Source organism: Tiliqua scincoides, chromosome 8 (assembly GCF_035046505.1).
Source record: "Tiliqua scincoides isolate rTilSci1 chromosome 8, rTilSci1.hap2, whole genome shotgun sequence".
Taxonomy (NCBI): Eukaryota; Metazoa; Chordata; class Lepidosauria; order Squamata; family Scincidae; genus Tiliqua; species Tiliqua scincoides.
In genome coordinates, this window is record NC_089828.1 from 45,459,719 (window position 1) to 45,479,489 (window position 19,771).

Sequence of the window (19,771 nt, forward strand, 5' to 3'; positions counted from 1 at the left end):
TACCAATATCAAATTTAGACCAGATATTGTGGTAAGGTTTGTCAAATTGGCAATTCTCCCGTGGTTCATGAATACATTGCAAATCAGCCCCTAACTGTATTGTGTACACCTGTCTATGTACTGACTGTCCTGCACATTTATAGCAGGTGACAAAGCCAGAAAGGATAAAAATCATTGCTTTACAAAGGGAACCGACGGGAATGTCACCCAAATGAGTGGTTCAGAACAAAATTGGTACTGTGGAGAGTACTGTATATGTCATGAAATCTGAATCTTAGTGCCTTGGATCTTAGTATGGCTCTGAGAGGATGCAGAGTGAAAGATAGATAGGAAACTGGTGAAATTTTCCTATTACGTGCAACCTCTTCTACTTTTGCCTTATTCCAACACAAACGCTTACTAAGTATTGTCCTCATCAAGCATTTCCACAACTCTGAAAAATTCTTAGAGTTACCTTTGAGACAGTTATAGATAGCTTCTGGCTGAACCTGCACATAGGAGGCAGTTGGATCAAAGTAGCAAATGTTTTCAATAAGATCGCCATCAATTTTCTGTGTACAGAAAACATCAGGGGGTAATCAGAAAATAAGAATGTGTAAGATCGCTCAGGTAGAATGAGGTTGGTACCGTGAAAATCAGATGGGAAGTGAAATTACTGTCTGTTGGGCAGAAAGAGGCAAGAGAAGAAGGGGGTTTTAAGCCATTTCTACCTGGAAGCTTGAGGTCACCAGTGCCACTTTTGGATGGTCAGGTAATCATCCAAGCAGTTGGGAGTGGCATCCCCTCATACTTCTAGACAGAAGAGGGAATAAACTCCTCCAAAATTTTAAGCTTTCCAAAAATTTCCAGCTGGTAAAGCAATGTACCCATAAGTGTGGCAGTGAGCATTTTTCAGAAATGTGGTTTGGTTGGTTTTTGTGATTTGGTCAGGGTGGGAAGATATTTTGAAACACATAAAATGCACATGGGGAAGTGGGGAGTGTAACTCAGTACTAGACATTTGCAGACCTGTATCCTTCCTAAGAATCTCTGCATCTAGAACTAAATGGCTGTTCATTCATTTTCTTGCCTCTTTCCTCAACCCAGACTTCTTGTGGGTCTTTTGTTTCTTCCCATTGTAAATTAACCTTGTTCAGTGACTTCTGGGCATCTTTTCAGAATGTTAAATTGTTTTTTGGTACACACTCATGTTTTTTTAGTTTCTCACCTGAATGCAACGTTTCCAATTCTCAACCTCTTCTGTACCAGCCCACTGCGGGTACAACACCAGCAACACACTCTTCAATATCTTATGCACCAGGCGGGGAGGCCGTTCAAAGCACCTGATTTCTCCAAAGGAAAGCCAAGGGTCGAGATTCCAGATGCAGTTTTGCAAGTCCTGCAGCATGAATCGGTAGAAGAGGACTCCTCCACGCCTCCAGTCCCCAACATACTCGGCCTCTGGAATCACAAAATGATGTTTTGAAGAACCTTTCATCATTTAAGAATCTGCCAGTAAAGCCTTTAAAGGCTATAGCTTTACACACATAGAGGCAGAAAGTAATAGGCAAGAGTGGGTTTTGGTTTTATGAATCCTTTGAAAGTAAAGAATCTGGCTGGAGCACCTACTAGGTCACACCTGAGATGAATGAGCTTTAAAAGGTCTGATTTGCAATTTTGTTTGGTACATTTGTGCAAGAAGAGAGCTAGTGTAGCACAGTGGCTCAGAGACTGAGCTGCAAATCAGGACTTCCTCAGTTCAGCCACACCTCTGCTATGAGCTGATTATGGCTCAGTCCTATCCAACTTTCCAGCACTGATGCAGCTGTGCCAACAGGGTATGCACTGCATTCTATTGGGGGGGGGGGGAGAGAGGTAGTCGTGAAGGCCTCCTCAGGGACGGGAACATTTGCTCCCTTATATCAGGGCTGCATAGCAGCTGCAGTGGCACTGGAAAGTTGGATAGGATTGGGCCCTAAGTGGCCTTTGGCAAGCTGCTCCTTCGCAGCCTCAGCTGCAATATGGGGATAATAATACTTACAGGAGTGTTGTAGCCTTGCATCAAAATGAAACGCTTTGAAAACTTGAAAGCTCTATCCAATTGCAAAGTATTTATATTAAGAACATCCTTGTAATGGCAGTAAGCTTGCAATTTTTAAACAACATATTGGTCCAATTAAAAAAGCACACTATTTTAAGCTATGGACTCAAAATGGTTATAGCATTCTGATATGCGTTTAAAATTGCAGCACTGTTGCACCCTCTATCTGACAAGTCTCAAAAATACATTGCAGTGTATTATTCCAGGGCTCGGCTTCAGCTCAGCCTGTGGGCACATCCCCACAACCAATTGTTTTCAGCATCTGAACTCAATAGCTAAGAAATATAAAGAGAGTTCTGAACATGTGCAGAGTGCATTTTCTTCACCACAAACTATGACCTCTATTTATTTTAAACATTTATATCCCATCTTTCCCCTCTTATGTGATGTTCAAGGTAATACCCCTAAGAATTAAAACAATATAAAAATTAGTAGTAAAAACCCCAGCAGCATAAAGACAACTAGTCCAAGATGGTAATAGTGTCTCCATGAACCTTATCTCTGTGAGTTGCAAAACATGTAAGATAACACATTTTGCTTTCTTAAAAGTTAGACTTATTCATGGGTATATTTAGGGTACTAATTCCAAAAAATGGCATCAGTTTTGCCCTATCACATCAAGTTTTGAAGATATGGCATAGCCTGGTTAGTGATTTGTTCAAGTATCTGCCAATCCACTATGGCAATCCAGCTCAAAAAAAACCCACCTATAATAATAATATAATAATAATAATAATATAATATACAGTATTTATATACCGCCTTTCTTGGTCTTTATTCAAGACTTTATTCAAGGCGGTTTACACAGGCAGGCTTATTAAATCCACGCAGGGATTTTTACAAATTGAAAGAAGGTTCTCTCTTTCAAGAACCACCACATTCAAGGTGTTACATTCCGATCTGGTTTAACATTCTGGCCTCCATCCTCCCACGCTCCGAGCAGATGGAACAGCTCAGCTGCAGCTTGCCAGCTGCTTCAAGGTCGCACAGTGCCGGTGGCCTCAAACTGGCGACCTTGTGGATGTTAATCTTCAGGCAAATGGAGGCTCTACCCTCTAGACCAGACCTCCTGCCCTCCTCCTCCTCCTATGTACAGGTGACAGTTGTCAGGTCTGACTGATTGACATCTCTGAGTAGGCAGCGCTTCCAAGTCTCAGAGTGAAATTTTCAAGTAGCCTCACTACCTCCCTTTTTAGCAGTTAACTTGCAGCAGACCTTGTTAGTGGCAGCTCCTTCAAGCAGAAACCTTGAAGTTTTAATTCTAGTTTCTTAATGCCAAATTTTAATTGGTAGTAACCCTGTGTCTGTAAGGTTGTCTGTCTTGTTTTCTTTTATTGTACTTGGCAAAGCAGCATAAATATTCTGAATCTATTTGACTATAAAATTATTCTGCCACCTAAGATGCACAATACCCAAGACATAGTATGGGTCAAGATCTCCTGCATCCTCTTTCAGTATCTCACAAGTGGCAGCCTGCACCATCTTCAGTGCCTTCTGCACGTCTTTATGCTCGCAAGATGGCAGCTTTTGATGGGGTCCAAGGTTGAGGTCAAACGCTGCAATGGCCTGGCCCTCTGAATCCCTTAGTGGAACCGCAATGTGATACTCTTCATACACGCAGGCAGTCACCACCTCAGCACAGTCGATACACTTGAACAGGTAATTTCTAAAGTGAAGAGATGATCATGAACAATGTCACAAAACTTGCACCTTTTGCCGTGCCATTGGCTCATGCCCTATTTGCTATATGAAGCACCACCCAGCTTGCTATTAAAGAGGGGGATGTTGCAAACCCAAATGTTTGCAGGTGTTTAACGGGCTACTGCATGCAAAAGTTGTGTGGTGTACTAGAGCCTGACCTTTGGTTGCTAACCTTCCTCTTCACCATCAAGCAACTTCCAGAAAGCCAATCAAGCATTCTTAACGTTCAGTCCCCAATTTGATTTGCTCCAAAGGAGACTTGGAACAGTGCTACTGAAGTCAATGAAATCACATCATTCTTATTAAATAATTACAACCCCAACATTAAGTGCAATCCATGGAAGTATGTCCCATTAAATGAAGTAGCTTTGGCACAGTTGCTATGATCCAGTGAGGTAGCCATCTATGCTTATTCACAACTGGCCCACAGCATCCCCTATGCCAGTTACGAAGTCTCCAACCCACCGGAAGATGTTCTCTTTCCTGCTGATCACAGGACCAAGAGGGTGGATTTCGGTCTGTCCTTTTCTCTCTGAAGTCATCACCTTGCGCAAGGTATAGTCTCGCATCTTAAAAAGAGAAAGACTTGTCTGCGATTGCTTGGAGGGAAGAGGGCAGCTCAGCAATAGATAGATAAACAGAGTATGTACAGAGTTTTGCGGGAACTGAACACGTTTGGATGAATAGTGCCACTGGTTGCTAGGCTGCAATCCACAACCTGTTTATTCTTACTACAGAGCTGTCCCAAATTCAAGGAATCATGGAGTGCAATTTTTTTAAAAGTTTAGAATTTTTTTCCATGTTCAAGTTAAGTACTAATTTTAGCAGCAAGCTGCTGAGCAGTCTTACAGTATTATATTACACTTCTATTACATTTCAATATTGACCATAGTCTAGATTTTTTTTCCCCAGGTGCCCTCCAGAACAAAAAGCATCATGGACAGTATGTTTAATCTCTGGGAAATACTGGCGCACTCCTTATCAGCCTGGGGAACAGGAGCGAAAGCTAGCATCCTGCCTTGTGAAACAATCTGGTTCACTTTTTCACAAAATGTTATTGATAGAAAATAGCAGGACTGGAAAATTTTTTGAACATACATTTTGTCCAAAGGTTCACTGGAATTGGAGAAAGGAACCCTAAAAGTGTTTCAGGTGGCAGATTGGCATGGCGCTCCTGCCTGCCTTCCTCTACCACTCCGCTGCCTCCTGAGTTCAAAAAGGAAGCGGGTGAAAGAAGGTCAGCCACCTCTGGGTTCAATCACAGAACTTGGGAATCAGGTCCTTCAACCAGAGCAGTTCTTGAAGAGTGAAATAATACATTAGCACCACCTGCTGATTGCTCAAGGATAACTACACAGTGTTTGTATTTTCTCTGCTTCTCACTAGGCCCAATGAAAATGTTTGTTTCATTTCTTTTTTCTAGCTGTCAGTTTAAAGGTTATTGGGAAAGGTGCACATGTCTGCTAAAGAAGCCTTGAGGACATCTAAGCATGTGTTATACTGCAGAGAGAAGAGAGAACTTCTGCAAAAATCAGTGTTCTAGGACATGGGTATTTTAAAACAGTGTTTCTCAGCGTTTGTCCTATTCAAAGTACGTACCACCAGAAGTAACTGGTGATGACATCATTGCCAGTCACTTCTGGGTTGAGAGGCCAGATGTGAAGCAACAAACATGAGTAAGAGGGTCAGGGTGGATGGGAGGGCTTTTTCCAGCGTGGAAAAGCGTACTTCAGAGCTCTGCCTGCTAAGCCAAGCCTCCTACAGCTGTTTGTTGTGTTGCGTTCCTGGTCTCGCTGCCAGGAGGCAGGTATCCAGGAGTAGCACCAGACACCACCTCAAGTACCACTGTTTATATCTGTACCATTGGTTGAGAAACACTGCTTTAAAGGAAAAAGAGCCAGTATAGTCCAGCAAACTGAGAAACTTGGACTGTGGAGAACTGCGACTGAAATCTTTTTTCAGCTACTGACTCACTGGGCAGTGTTGGGCAAATACAGAACTTTTAGTCCCAGGTCTGTAAAAGGAAGAACTGGCATGCAGTTCAATTGATAAGAAAATATTTGCCTGCAAAATGTCTAGCCACGAAGTAGTTGTTAAAGGCACAATAGCCAGGCCTAGAAAATACTGCTACCTTTTGTGTATATGCTGGGAAAGGTGTGGACGGAAAGGAGGGTTAAGCTGTACAGGTTGTTACATATGAGAAAAATTAAGAATATTAATAGAAAAATCAAACCTAAAAGGAGCAGACCTAATAATAATAATAGGACAATTATAGCTATACTATACAACTTCTAATATATGACTATTACAACTATATTGCTGCTTTTCCTAAATGCCCTGCATGCATTGCACTGTGTAACACAAAAATTGTTTATGTTGAATTTTTAATGTTTCTTATACAATTCAGTGGCACTGATCACGACGGTAATCTTAGTTTTTTGTATCATCAAAACTTTTTAAGTCATCTTAAATTTTGCGCTTTTATTCATCCTATTGCCTTATGCAGTGGTATAGCTAGAGGGGGTGCAAAGCACTAAATTTTGCAGGCAACTGAATGTGTCCTGCAAGTGGCCCCTCCCCTTCGGAGCCATTCAGGCAGAGGGAACAAAATTGAGGCATTTTGGAATAGCTCCGAAGGGGAGGGGCCACTTGCATGCCATGGTGAGACTCCTTGCAAAACTTAGTGCTTTGCACTCCCTCTAGCTATGACACTGGCCTAATGCATTGTAATCAATGTCTTCTAATAAAACTGCATAGCATAAATTGTGGCTAATGCCAAAAATAGAAAGCATTTTTGAAATCCTTGCATCAAAGTTAGTAAACATCAAAATGTTCAGAGAAACACCAAATTGTTCACTTTTTGTTACACAGTATTATCTGATTACTCCTTAGAAAACTTGGCATTACCCTCTCCTCGCCAGGCTCCATAAAGTATGTAGTGATTGAGTGGAGACTTGGTGCCCTAGTAGAAAGCCATCCCACAGCAGTGATGATCACCTGCATGATGTTCTCCTGGGTGCGGATGTAGTGGTACGCTATGCTGAAGGTGTTTGCAACTCCCTGAAGAAGAGCAGATTTCTCCATTTATTTGGAAACAAAGCAGTGTCAAATCTTGTAGCAATACAGGTTTGCTCATAACATCAACTAGGGTCATGAGTCCTTCCCCCCACCCCAGACTGTGGCCCTTTTAAACATGTTGCAGCTTTTCTGCTGCCCACACCTGATAGAAACGAATTTCATGAGGCACAAAGATGGTTTTCTTGCTACAGTCCCGAAGGGTGTCAAGCCCAAGAATGCCAAAGACTCTTCTTCGGATGTCCTCAAGTGGTACCACCAAGAAGGAACCCTTCCTCTCCTCCTCAAGACGACTTTCATTCCAGAAGTGGATATTTCCATGCAGGTGAACTCTGGGGACGTGGATTGGCTTGTTCTCTAATGCTGCTGCAAAGCTAAGAGGAAAAATGCAATTGTGAGAAGGAGAGGCTTTGGTGAACATGGCAGAATAATACGTCTGACCCAAGGCCACCCGGTGCTTGAGGTGATAAGCCAAATGCTGCCTACCCTCATCTGGTGAGACACCAGCTTCTGCTCCTCTCATTCTGCGGATTGGAAAAGGAAGAGAGCAACACTCTAGCCCACCACTCTCCTTTCCTCCACACTTCTTCTTTTGCTTCATCCCTCTCTTCCTTTTTCAATCCCCCTCTTCCTTTTTCCTTCCTTCCAAACATCAGTCAGAGTGTGATGAGCAGCAGCACCAGGGGAGGTGACAGAGATGAATGCCCCCCACCAATCTGCTGCCTGAGGCAACTGTCTCAGTAAACCTCATGGATGAGCCGGCCCTGCAGAGTAGTAGGCATGGACATGAACCTGTACTAATCACAGGAGTGATGTGAAGGAGCAATCCCTTGAGTGCAATGTGTCAAGTCAGAAGTGGCCATAAGAAACTGAAGTGAAGCAGGTGCTAAACCTGCTTCTTTATAGTATTGGTCTGTACCAGGAGGTGAATTGACACTTTCTTCCTGCTGTGTATCTTTGATTCCTTTGTTTGTGTTAAACTTAGGACTTGATCTTGCATGCAGAAAGAGTATCGTATTGCTGTTTGAAACTTTCAGTTTTCTGGAAAGGTTATACTGTGTGTTTGACCTTTTCTGTCACCCAGGAGTGATTCTTTGTGCTTGTTACATCAGAACTGAATGACATTCAATTGAAGAGGTTTGCCCCATCTTTCCACTTATGACTTTGAAGAGGAGACTGGTTATTTTGAGGGAGCAGAGGTTCTCTTTGCTCTCTGGCATCTCTTTTTGTTCCGTGATGCAGGTAACACTGTATTCTGACACTGAGGGCTACTACTGCCTGGGCAGTAGTATGTGTGAAAAAGATCTAGGCGTTTTAGTAGACAACAAGCTAAACATGACCTAGCAGTGTGATGGGGTGGCAAAGAAGGCAAATGTAATTGTGGCTACATTAACAAAAGTACAGTATCCAGATTATGAGAAATAATGGTACCCCTGTATTTTGCTTTAATCACAGCCCATCTGGAATACTGTGTCCTGTTTTGGGCTTTGCCATTTGAAAGGGATATTGACAAACTGGAGCGAGTGCAGGAGAAAGGGATTAGGATGGTGATGGAGCTGGAGACCGTGTTCTATGAGAAAAGGTTGAAGAAGTTGGGCATGTTTACTTGTTGTTTTGGAGAAGAATTGGTTAAGAGGAGACATGGTAACTGTCTACAAATGCCCAAGAGGCTGTCATGAGGAACATGGAGTATATCTGTTTTCAGTTGCTCCAGATGGAAGGACCCTGATAAATGGGTTTAAATTACAAGGAAGATTTTAATTGAACACAGTTATCTCATAGGTCCCTACTATGATTGCAATAGGCAGTTTATCTCTTGTCTTAGGTCTGAGGTTGTGACGGCACAGTCAGGGGAAACTGGTTGCTGCACCCTTAAGGGGTGTGATGACAGCATTCCTGCTATTGCACCCCTACTGCAAAGAAGAGGTGTTTTGCAATTCACCAGGGATTGTGCTGACCTTCTGGAGGGTGTGGGGAGCCAATCACAGGAGCACCAACACTGCCCTGCAGAGACTCCCCTGCAAAGACTTATGAGATACCAAACTCTCCAGGAGTTTGGGAACATCTGCATTAGGCGCTAATGCTGCCCCTCCAGTTACTACATTTTAACATGCACAAAACCGGAGATGTTTGCTATGACCATTCACAGAAAGAAAATGGCACACACATTGAATATGTATGTTATTTAGAGCAGCTTTGTTCAGGTCAGTGGCATAGCTAGAGGGGGTGCAAAGCACTAAGTTTTGCACAGCATGCAACTGGCCCCTCCATCTCCCCTTCGGAGCCATTCTGGGCAGTGGGAGCAAAATGGAGGCGTACGCCCGGAATGGCTCCAAAGGAGAGGGGGACGGGCCACTTGCACACCGTGGTGAGGCTCCCTGAAAAACTTAGTGCTTTGAACCCCCTCTAGCTACACCACTGGTTCAGGACCAGCTATTCCCTCAGGGGAAAAAAAACTAGGGGAATTTTCTTACCTGACTCCTTTCATATCCATGTAAAGGATCTGGTTGAGCATATATGGTGCATCATCTTCTGTGCAGGCCACATAACGAAGGAGAATATCTCCTCGTTCTGGGAAAAGGGAATTAAATTCCAAGAGGGCAATGTATGCACTGAGCCTCTTGCCATCTCCATGGGCATCTGCATCCTGGGGAAAAAAGACAGATATATTTTCCAGTGGTTATTATTACACATTAGCTGTATACTTTTAGCTTTACCTTTGGTACTTGAGACTTCATTTCATTTCCCTCCAATGGAATGTGGAACAAATTCATAGCCATGCAAATCTCACTGAGTTTTGTGGGATTAATATATGCAGGCCGGGGTCAAAACAGACATCACGTTAAATGCATGTTTGCGTCCCTTTCTTGTTTCTTTTCTTTTTTCTAAACCCTGTGACCCTTTCCCCCGTTTCATTGGATGCAAGATGTTTTAGGGTCCAGTCCTATCCAGTTTTCCAGTGCTGATGCAGCTGTGCCAATGGGGCATGTATGGCATCCTGTGGTGGGGAGGCAGTCACAGAGACCGCCTCAAGATAAGCAAATGTTTGTTCCCTTACCTCAGGGTCGCATGGCAGCTGTACTGGTGCTGGAAAGTTGGATAGGATTGGGTCCTTAGTCACTTTTCTCAGTATTTGGTTCCCTGTCAACTCTCCAAGGACTGTTCTGATCCTGCTATCAGCTACTTGTTACAGAGACTACTAGCCACAGAGACTACTGAAATGCATGTAGAGATGTTCAAGAGTGCAACTTGCCTGAGACCAAGCAGTGAAAATGTGATTGTTCAGCTGAATGGCAGGTCACACAGTAAGAGACAGATCACACAGAAGCATACTGAAAAATCAGATGCAGCTGGAGGGTCACAAGCAGGCCATTCCTTGATTTGTCTCCAGTATCTGGTTGTATAAATGGCAAGACCTGGACTTATATTTTGGGGAGATCCATTTAGCTATGATGGTTAATTTTTAGCCATTGATATACATATCTTCCATGGATTGGTCTATATCTTTTTTTTTTTCCAAATTGGAATGCTCCAAACACGTCAACCTTTCTACACACAGAGCATATCTATGACATAAACACCAACCCGACACAGAGCCCTGAAGACCTCTTGGTACACAGGTTCCATGCATCTCCCATTGCTCTTGGCTATGTGCTGGATTCCACGGACCCACTTCCGCCGGGCTGTGCCTCGTAGTCGCTCCATGTGAGTCCGCTCCACAGTCGACACGAGAAATTCCACAACGTTATCCAGCACTTCATCTTCGTTGCCAGTGAGCTCAGAGACAACCAACTCGATGTATGTTTGGAAGTCTTTTTGGGTTAACTTCACCACCCCGCTCGGATGCCACTGGGGGACTGGGAGCTGCAGCTTGGCTGTATGTGGCAGGAGAAAGCAAAGGGGAGGGCAGGTAGGCCAGCAATTAATGACACACATTTTGAGAACATGAATCTCAGAAAGATACAACTCTCCCCTTTGAGGCCTTGTAGAAATACTCAACAAATTTGATAAGGGCATTGGCTGCAGTTTGATTGTTGTTGATTATATACTATTGTTCTGCAATCAAGTAAACCAGCTCACAATAATTAAAAACAGAATGTTCAAAAAAATGTTCATAATGATAAACCAAATCCTAACAGTACAGCAACACAGAAGCAAACCATCCAGGGGAACCCTTCTAGCTCATTCCACACCAAAGGAAAGGCAGAACAGATAAGATCTATACTACTGTGGCTTATGATAACCAGGTATCTGCATCGCTAAATATTTTTCATTGCTTTAGTTGTCTGGTTTTTTCAAATTGCTGGGCTGGGCCATTCAGTTAGGGCAGTGCAATAGCCATGCCCCAGGGAGTGCCCTGACAAAGAGATTTAGGAACTCTAGCTAAAATATTAGTATTAAGAATATCTACAGACTGCTTGCCAGAAACAACAAAAATGCTCTTCAAGAAGTTTACATAGCAAAAGGAATGCTAGTATTCTGTCCCAAGAGAGTGCCTGTTTTTTTGTTTTTTTTAAGACCATCACTTTGCAAGGTTCCTCTTTGCCCTGTTCACAGGGGTATGTTTCGCTGGATCCAGGCTGCTGGTCATTTTTCCAGCCAGTCTTGTTCTACTTAGGGGAGACAAGGAAAGTTCAAAGTGAGAAACTGAATGATAGGTATGTGCAACCTTACCATTTGGTTATATATAAAAAGCTAAGTTTGAAATCATGGCTTTAACTGGATGGTATACAAGTGTGACATGCCCCAGTTTCCTAAGAGGCAAATTATACATCAAAACCAGAAGTGCCTGTCTCTTAACCAAAAGCACTCGTGGGCAGGGGCTTTCGGTGGAGTAATGGCATGGGAGAAAGTGTTTTTTCCCCCCCCCCTCCATTTACCATGGTCCCAGATCACACCAGGGGTTCCACAGTTGTTTTTTGTGATGAAAAAGACACTTCTGGTTTAAGCCTGTCTCTTAATGACAGGGGTGACATAACATGTAGTTTGAGCCAAATTCTAAGAACAATTGAACAATGGAACATGTTAAAGCTTTTCTAGTGGAGGTTTTTTAGGGGGGGATGGTAGGGATAGGGTTTCAGCTTCACATCACAAGTCTGGATTGAACAACAACTCTGGTTTCTACCAACTTATTTGTTTCCATTTTTTTCTCCTGAAGACTGTGTCTATCCAGAAGTAGGTTCTTAACCCTTCAAGTATTCTGCATCGTGGAGGGCCACACCTCAAGGGTAAGTCTTTCCCCACGAACCTTATACAATTCTTTGAAAAGGTCAACAGGCATGTGGATGCGGGAGAACCCGTAGACATTATATATCTGGACTTTCAGAAGGCATTTGACACGGTCCCTCACCAAGGCTATTAAAAAAACTCCACAGTCAGGGAATTGGAGAACAGGTCCTCTCATAGACTGAGAACTGGTTGAAGGCCAGGAAACAGAGAGTGGGTGTCAATGGGCAATTTTCACAATGGAGAGAAGTGAAAAGCGGTGTGCCCCAAGGATCTGTCCTGGGACCCGTGCTCTTCAACCTCTTCATAAATGACCTGGAGACAGGGGTGAGCAGTGAGGTGGCAAAGTTTGCAGACGACACCAAACTTTTCCGAGTGGTGAAGACCAGAAGTGATTGTGAGGAGCTCCAGGAGGATCTCTCCAAACTGGCAGAATGGGCAGCAAAATGGCAGATGCGTTTCAATGTAAGTAAGTGTAAAGTCATGCACATTGGGGCAAAAAATCAAAACTTCACATATAGGCTAATGGGTTTTGAGCTGTCTGTGACAGATCAGGAGAGAGATCTTGGGGGGGGGGGTGGACAAGTCGATGAAAGTGTCGACCCAATGTGCAGCAGCAGTAAAGAAGGCCAATTCTATGCTTGGGATCATCAGAAAAGGTATTGAGAACAAAACAGCTAATATTATAATGCAGTTGTACAAATCTATGGTAAGACCACACCTGGAGTATTGCATCCAGTTCTGGTCACCACTTCTCAAAAAAGACATAGTGGAAATGGAAAAGGTGCAAAAGAGAGCGACTAAGATGATAACGGGGCTGGGGCACCTTCCTTATGAGGAAAGGCTACGGTGTTTGGGCCTCTTCAGCCTAGAAAAGAGGCGCCTCTGGGGGGACATGATTGAGACATACAAAATTATGCAGGGGATGGACAGAGTGGATAGAGAGATGCTCTTCACACTCTCAGATAACACCAGAACCAGGGGACATCCACTAAAATTGAGTGTTGGGAGAGTTAGACAGACAAAGAAAATATTTCTTTACTCAGTGTGTGGTTGGTCTGTGGAACTCCTTGCCACAGGACATGGTGATGGCATCCAGCCTGGATGCCTTTAAAAGGGGATTGGACAAGATTCTGAAGGAAAAATCCATTACGGGTTACAAGCCATGATGTGCGTGTACAACCTCCTGATTTTAGAAGCGGGCTATGTCAGAATGCCAGATGCAAGGGAGGGCACCACAATGAGGTCTCTTGTTATCTGGTGTGCTCCCTGGGGCATTTGGTGGGCCGCTGTGAGATACAGGAAGCTGGACTAGATGGGCCTATGGCCTGATCCAGTGGGGCTGTTCTTATGTTCTTATGAAGAATACCATCATGTTATATATCATTCAATGTATCATTTAATGCAGAATGCAATGAAATAGACTGCGTTGAAATATCTCTATTCTATCAAAAGTTACAACAGGAAAACAAAAAGTGGGGTTGGGACAATGGGGCATCACCCTGTCCACCACCCAGGGTGTTGTCCTGCCCACTTCGTGGGAGGAGGTTCATCAAGGGGGTGACATGCTGGTCTCCTGCTCCAGGTGATGCAAACCCTGATGACACCACTGAATAGCAGTGTAGATTAACATCCTTTTGTGCAGGATGGTTACTTCCACACTAGCTATCTAGTGAGCAATTGCTGCCACCCCATCACTCCCTTTTAATGGAGCAACTATTACCCTGCACATGCCTAATCTTGTCTGATCTCGGAAACTAAGCACAGTCGGGCCTGGTTAGTACTTGGATGGGAGACTGCCTGGGAATACCAGGTGCTGTAGTCTTATACCATAGTCTTTCGAGACTGAAGGTTGCCAACCAAGCAGACATGTTTGATGAATTGTTGCATTCCTATGTACTCAGCATGCAATTGGTCTGTGGAACTCCTTGCCACAGGATGTGGTGATGGCGTCTGGCCTGGATGCCTTTAAAAGGGGATTGGACAAGTTTCTGAAGGAAAAATCCATTACGGGTTACAAGCCATGATGTGCATGTACAACCTCCTGATTTTAGAAATGGGCTATGTCAGAATGCCAGATGCAAGGGAGGGCACCACGATGAGGTCTCTTGTTATCTGGTGTGCTCCCTGGGGCATTTGGTGGGCCGCTGTGAGATACAGGAAGCTGGACTAGATGGGCCTATGGCCTGATCCAGTGGGGCTGTTCGTATGTTCTTATGTTCTCAATGAACATAGTTCAGTTTAACATGCTTTGTACGGAAAAGGTTCCAGATTCTATTTCAGGTATCAAGTTTAGGAAAGATCTCTCTGCCTGCTCTGCCAGGCAGAGCAGATGATGGGCTGGATCTAACTTGGGAAGGGGCAGTTTTGCATCAGATGATAATGTTGGGTTTGCACAATATACTTCTGAACACAAGGGGGAGCCCTTGTACAGTATTTCAGAAGACACTAGGCAGAAAAATCCCACACTCTCTGGATCTTGAATACTGCCAGCCTTCAGATTTGGATCATGCACAAGGCTAATTTATGGGAATCCCAGAAATGGAGAGAAAAGCTTTCAGCTGTTCTCATATATTGGCACAGATGATCAATACAGAATAGAGGCAAGTGTGAGACCTATTGTTAATGCGAGATTTGTTTGCAATCAATGCATGTAATGGGGTTAAAGGGCAAGATAATGGAAAATACACTTTAGGAAGATGAAGTATTTGATCAAGTTAGAGAATAAAGGCCTCTTGGAACATTAAAGGTTTTGATTGCTGACGGTGGTGGCCCAGACTAGGAGAACTATCCCATTGCATTGGAGCTAAGGAAAGCTAAGATCACGGTCAATAACAACATCAGAGAGCAGGCAATTTTCTCCTTGTGTCAGGATTTGCTGGGCTCATTTTCCTTAGGTTTGTTATCCCACTTCAACAAGCCTATTATCTCAGGCTCTTTTGAGATAGGTGGTATTGCCTTGGGACTTGCACAAGGAGTTGCACATCTCATGGCCTTGCCATTAACATCAACACCCTCAATGGAGGAAAAAAGCGACAACACAGGATGCAGGGAGAAGGAAATGGGGCTCAACTGAACAATCAGCCTCCAGGCTTCTTAGAGTCTTAAAAGAAGCCTGAGTTAATCACATTTACAGCTCTCAGTAAAATGTCTCAGACCGACTGCAAGGAGCTTCCTACAGATGGATTCATTTCTTTTCGCAAGCTACAGCCCACCTGTCTTCCCTAATGGATGCTCAAGGCACCTAAAAATACTAAAGCAACATGAAAGATACAACTGTAAAACCTGTCACATAAAACAACAGTAGTTAAACAACACCATTCACGATTTGAGATTTGATCAGATCAGATTGCTACTAGAATAAAAAACTGAAAAGAGTACAGGTTGGGCTCTGAATGCCCTCTCTGGGGAGTGGGTTCCACAACTGTGGTGCCAAAAGGGAGAAGGCACTGCTTTATTTTCTCTTATTTCCTGATCAGATGGCAGAGAGTAGTAGATCTTGAAGGAAGTTCTTCTTAAGAAGCCCCTTTAAGTAACTGGTTGGTCTTTAGAGCGATACAAGGTACTTGGCTATTTATGCTGCAACAGACTGCAAGCAAAACTGCACATTACATTCAGCTCCAGGGCCAGCCTGCCCATGAGGCTGACTGAGGTGGTCGCCAGACAGCAGATTGGCAAGGGGTGCCAGCTCCATCTGCCTACTCAACTCCAATGTTCTCTCTCCTCCTCCCATTCCCTGAATTGGAGAAAGAAGAGAGGGCTGAAGGGGCTTTAGCCCACCACTCTCCTCCACACTTCCTCTTGGGCTCCATTCCCCTTTCCTTCCCTAACCAAGGAGTGGGAGGAGCAGAGGCTGGCACATGACCAGGACAAATGGTATACCACTTGAAGTACCACAAGAATTTGGACTGGCCCTGTGAAGTCATCATTGACTCTGATGTGCTTGTCTTTGCAAATTGACAGCCCCTGGCAGGGCAATCTGAATTAGGGCTTTAACATGGAAGGAGGGGGATCTGACACTTTGCCTTGCTACAGTCTAATACCAATCTCCATGGCTCCTGTGTCCCATGGGGAGCTTTGCTTCTGAGACAAATAGATGCTTACCCAATTTGGGAGTGCAGTGGGGGGAAAGGTCAAAGCCCCCCCCTACACTGCAGTTCCAATCTGAATTGTTCCTATGTGTAAAGAAAAATTCGAGCTAATGAGGCTGTGTTTAATGTAACATGGAGTTTGTCCCTAAGATGTTTCCCCCACCATCACTGGAAGCTCTTTAACTGGCTGAAAAGCAAACAGAGGCAGAGAGGCTGTTCCTTACCTTTATTCAAGGCCTCTTCCTCCATCCCTTCCTTAAAGGTGCGCAGAACAGTGTCCACCTCCTCCATGTTAAGGAACCCAGAGCATTCATTATCCCACTTCTCAAAGAGTGCGGCCAAGAGAAGTTGCTGCCGAACCACGAACGAACTGTGGTGAACCTGACAGAGGAAGAGGACAAAGGGAAGGGAGGCAGAATGACCAGTTGTAACAGCTGGTGGGAAATGGACTTCAGACTCTGCAGCAGAGAGACTCAGAAGGCTTGCTCCTGGCCTGCCTACGAGGTAGACTGAGCTGGTCACCTCAGGAAGGGAAGTCGTCGGGGCACTGGCCTGCCTACATGTACTGCACCACTTCCTGGATATGAATGGAGCAGAAGTGTGAAGGAGAAGAGAGGTATGGGATAGAGCAGCCATTCTCAACAGGAGCCATATGCCCCTGTGGAGTCCTGGCACATTTGAAGGGGGGCACGGACAAATGTTCAGTAAGTGATTTGATGTTTATCTGTTCATATTTATTTGATGACATTTCTATCTCGTCTTTCTTCCATGATGAAACTCAAGGCAGTGTACACAGGGATTCCAACTGAGGGCCCAATCCTATCCAGTTTTCCAGTGCTGGAGCATCTGTGCCAATGGGGCAATGCACTGCATCTTGTGGTGGGACAGCAGTCACAGAGGCCTCCTTAAGGTATGGGAATATTTGTTCCCTTACCTTGGGGCTGCATTGCAGGTAAACCGGTGCAGGAAAATTGGATAGGATTGGGCCCTGAGTTCAGGTGCTGGCCAGATTGAGACCTGTCTAGCTTCAGCAAGACAGCAGCCTCATGTGCCTTCAGACCAGTCTCTGAATTTTTAAAGCTCTTTTCCTCCAACATTCTCATGTTAAGGGCTAACATGTTAAGAGCTATTTTCATGATACTACTACATGAGAATTTGCAAGAATCTTTTTTGTTTTCCAAACACTGGAATTCCTTCACATTCAAAATGTGAAACACCTACTTCTAAGGAGAAAAGCAGGTCACTAGGACAAAAAAGCCAAGTGTGGAATTTTGTCTTTAATTCTGGCATGGTGCCACCTCTTTTGTTTTTGCTGGGCTACAGGTGGCTGCCCAGGACATAGCAGCATGTTAAGTGATTTGACAGCTGTCTGCAGGCCTGACACTCTCCACTGCAAGATGCTATGGAAACAAGGACTTTGGGGCCAAAGACACCAGTCATTGTTCTCCAGCAGATTCTCAAATGGATACAAGGCTGATAACATCAAAGAAGGCTTCAATCCTATGTTTCCTGGGAACACAATAGGATATACTTCTGAGGATATACTGCGCTTGAAATCAACCAGAAGTACAGATGTATATGGGCAACTGGAGAGCACCTGTAGGTCAGCAGAGGAGGACTTGCTTTGCATCAGAGTCACCTTCAGGTTTTAAGGGGCACTGGCAACCTGTCCTCCACTCCTGGGCTAACTCCTACCAGGGTGGTGTCTGAGAAAGCTGTTCCACTACCACCACTTCACAAAGGTGGGCTCAGCAGCTGCTCAAAGATGCCAACCCCTGCTGCTAGCCCTGCTTTGCATGCAGAAGGTCCCAGGCTCAATCTCTGGCATCTCCAAAGAGAGCTGATGAAGAATTTCTCCATTTGAAGACCCGGAGGATTGCTGACAGGCAAGGTAGATAATATTGATCTAAATGGACCAACATAAAGCAACCTCATATTTACATAGGGTTCCCAGATACCCAATATGTTATTGGCCTGACTAGTAAACCAACTTCTATTAAATAATCAGTATTGGAGCTTTGAAAGCCAGGATGTGTCATACTCTACCCTGACTCCACAGTAAGTCTGAAAAGTGTGAAAGTATGAAAAAAGAGGGCTGTAACCCCTCCAAAAAATAAAAAGGGGAAAGAAAACCAATTCATGGGTGCAAGAAAAACAAAAGTGCTGACAGGCCAAAAATCCATTGTGTGTGTACAAAGATATTTGCACAAATTTAACAACACCTGAACAAAACAAGTATGTGTGTCTGTGCATCTGTGTTCTGTAAAGATACACACAATGGTTGCAAAACACTATACTGGTGACAATAAACATTCTTCCTTGTGCCTTACTTGTATTACTATATCAATGGCTTCATTGTTACCTTCACTGATTATAATGCAACAAACTAAACATGCAGAGGGTTACTCCGCACAACTCTGAATATATTTTCTTCAGCATGAAAAGCATTGCCCTTTCTATACATAAATACATACACTCAATCCTCTCCTGTACCATAGTTCAGAAGACCTTTCCTTGGAATTTAGTAAAGGGAAACTGCATGATCATGCTTGCCAGTAAGTTATTTATAATGGACATTTTAAAACACACAATTAGTACTAGATTCTAAACGGTGTTGGTTGAAAACAAAGAATTTGGATGACATCCTCATTTAAGTGAGTGTGGTTATAATTGTGTGTTTTAAGTAAAATAGTTATCCTAAGCTTTCTCTTACCAGTTGCAAATGAAGGATTTGCTGACTGATGCGACATGAATTCTCTGTGTTGAATTCAAATCAGTGAATGCTTCTTCTTAGAAAGTGAACAGGAATATAAGCAAATGCACTTTATAAAAATTGTTATTGTCTACATGATTTTTGGCCACCATTTTGAATATCTTAAAGAAGGAACAAAATGGTGCTTACCACGCAATATATATGTTTTCGTCTTAGTTGTTTTAGATTTAAATACTGTTTTATTTGTGCAAGTATCTCTGAAGAAGAAGAGAGTAGTGACAGTAATAGAGCTAGAGGGAGGGCAAAAGAAATTGCTGTTGCTGCCAGGAACTGTGCCAATGGCAAGTGGGAGGGGCCGCTTATGCAGTTGTGGCACCTGCAGTACGTGCCGTTTTGCCCCCCTCTCTAACAACACTACTGCAGCTTGACTATTGTATAAATTGGATTTTAAAAATTTCAGTCTTTTTCTTCTTGATCCATGAATGGTTTCTCCCCACCTCCTCTGATACAGTCACATTCTCTGGCATAGAGGATCCAGCATTTTTTAAACTGAAGGTTGGCAATGCTATATGTAAGAGATGAGCAGGTGAGAATCCTCCTGCGTTTGGATGCAAAAGGCCTTTGTATTACAGTATTTACTGTTTCCAGCTGCTGGATTTTCTCTCTCGCTGTCTGTTTGTAGTGCTCCTTCACAAACTCTACAAGGCTCTTCAGGCTTGGAAGAGAAGGCTCTTCACCGACAAATGTCTCCATAAGCTGCACAAATTGTGGCAGGTTAAGAGTACTCTTGTTAAAGGCATTTGTGCATGAAGGTGGTCCCAGGTTCTGAAGTTCTATCATATTCATACGCAGATCTAGAAAAGGAAAAAAGTTTACAAGTATGAT

The 19,771-nt window shown here is 43.7% G+C and overlaps 1 protein-coding gene across 1 annotated transcript in view; it reads right to left on the reverse strand.

Moving 5' to 3' along the window:
* The window catches only part of EFCAB5 (EF-hand calcium binding domain 5), a 49,853-nt gene that overhangs the window by 5,642 nt on the left and 24,440 nt on the right, over positions 1 to 19,771 (reverse strand). Inside the window, exons 10-19 of the mRNA XM_066636445.1 lie at positions 19,526 to 19,740; positions 16,398 to 16,554; positions 10,442 to 10,731; positions 9,331 to 9,503; positions 7,002 to 7,230; positions 6,689 to 6,841; positions 4,247 to 4,350; positions 3,493 to 3,746; positions 1,208 to 1,440; positions 455 to 551 (exon numbers count right to left, since the gene is read on the reverse strand). Of these exons, the coding sequence (XP_066492542.1) occupies positions 455 to 551; positions 1,208 to 1,440; positions 3,493 to 3,746; positions 4,247 to 4,350; positions 6,689 to 6,841; positions 7,002 to 7,230; positions 9,331 to 9,503; positions 10,442 to 10,731; positions 16,398 to 16,554; positions 19,526 to 19,740 (1,905 nt within the window). The remainder of the gene's footprint in view (positions 1 to 454; positions 552 to 1,207; positions 1,441 to 3,492; positions 3,747 to 4,246; positions 4,351 to 6,688; positions 6,842 to 7,001; positions 7,231 to 9,330; positions 9,504 to 10,441; positions 10,732 to 16,397; positions 16,555 to 19,525; positions 19,741 to 19,771) is intronic.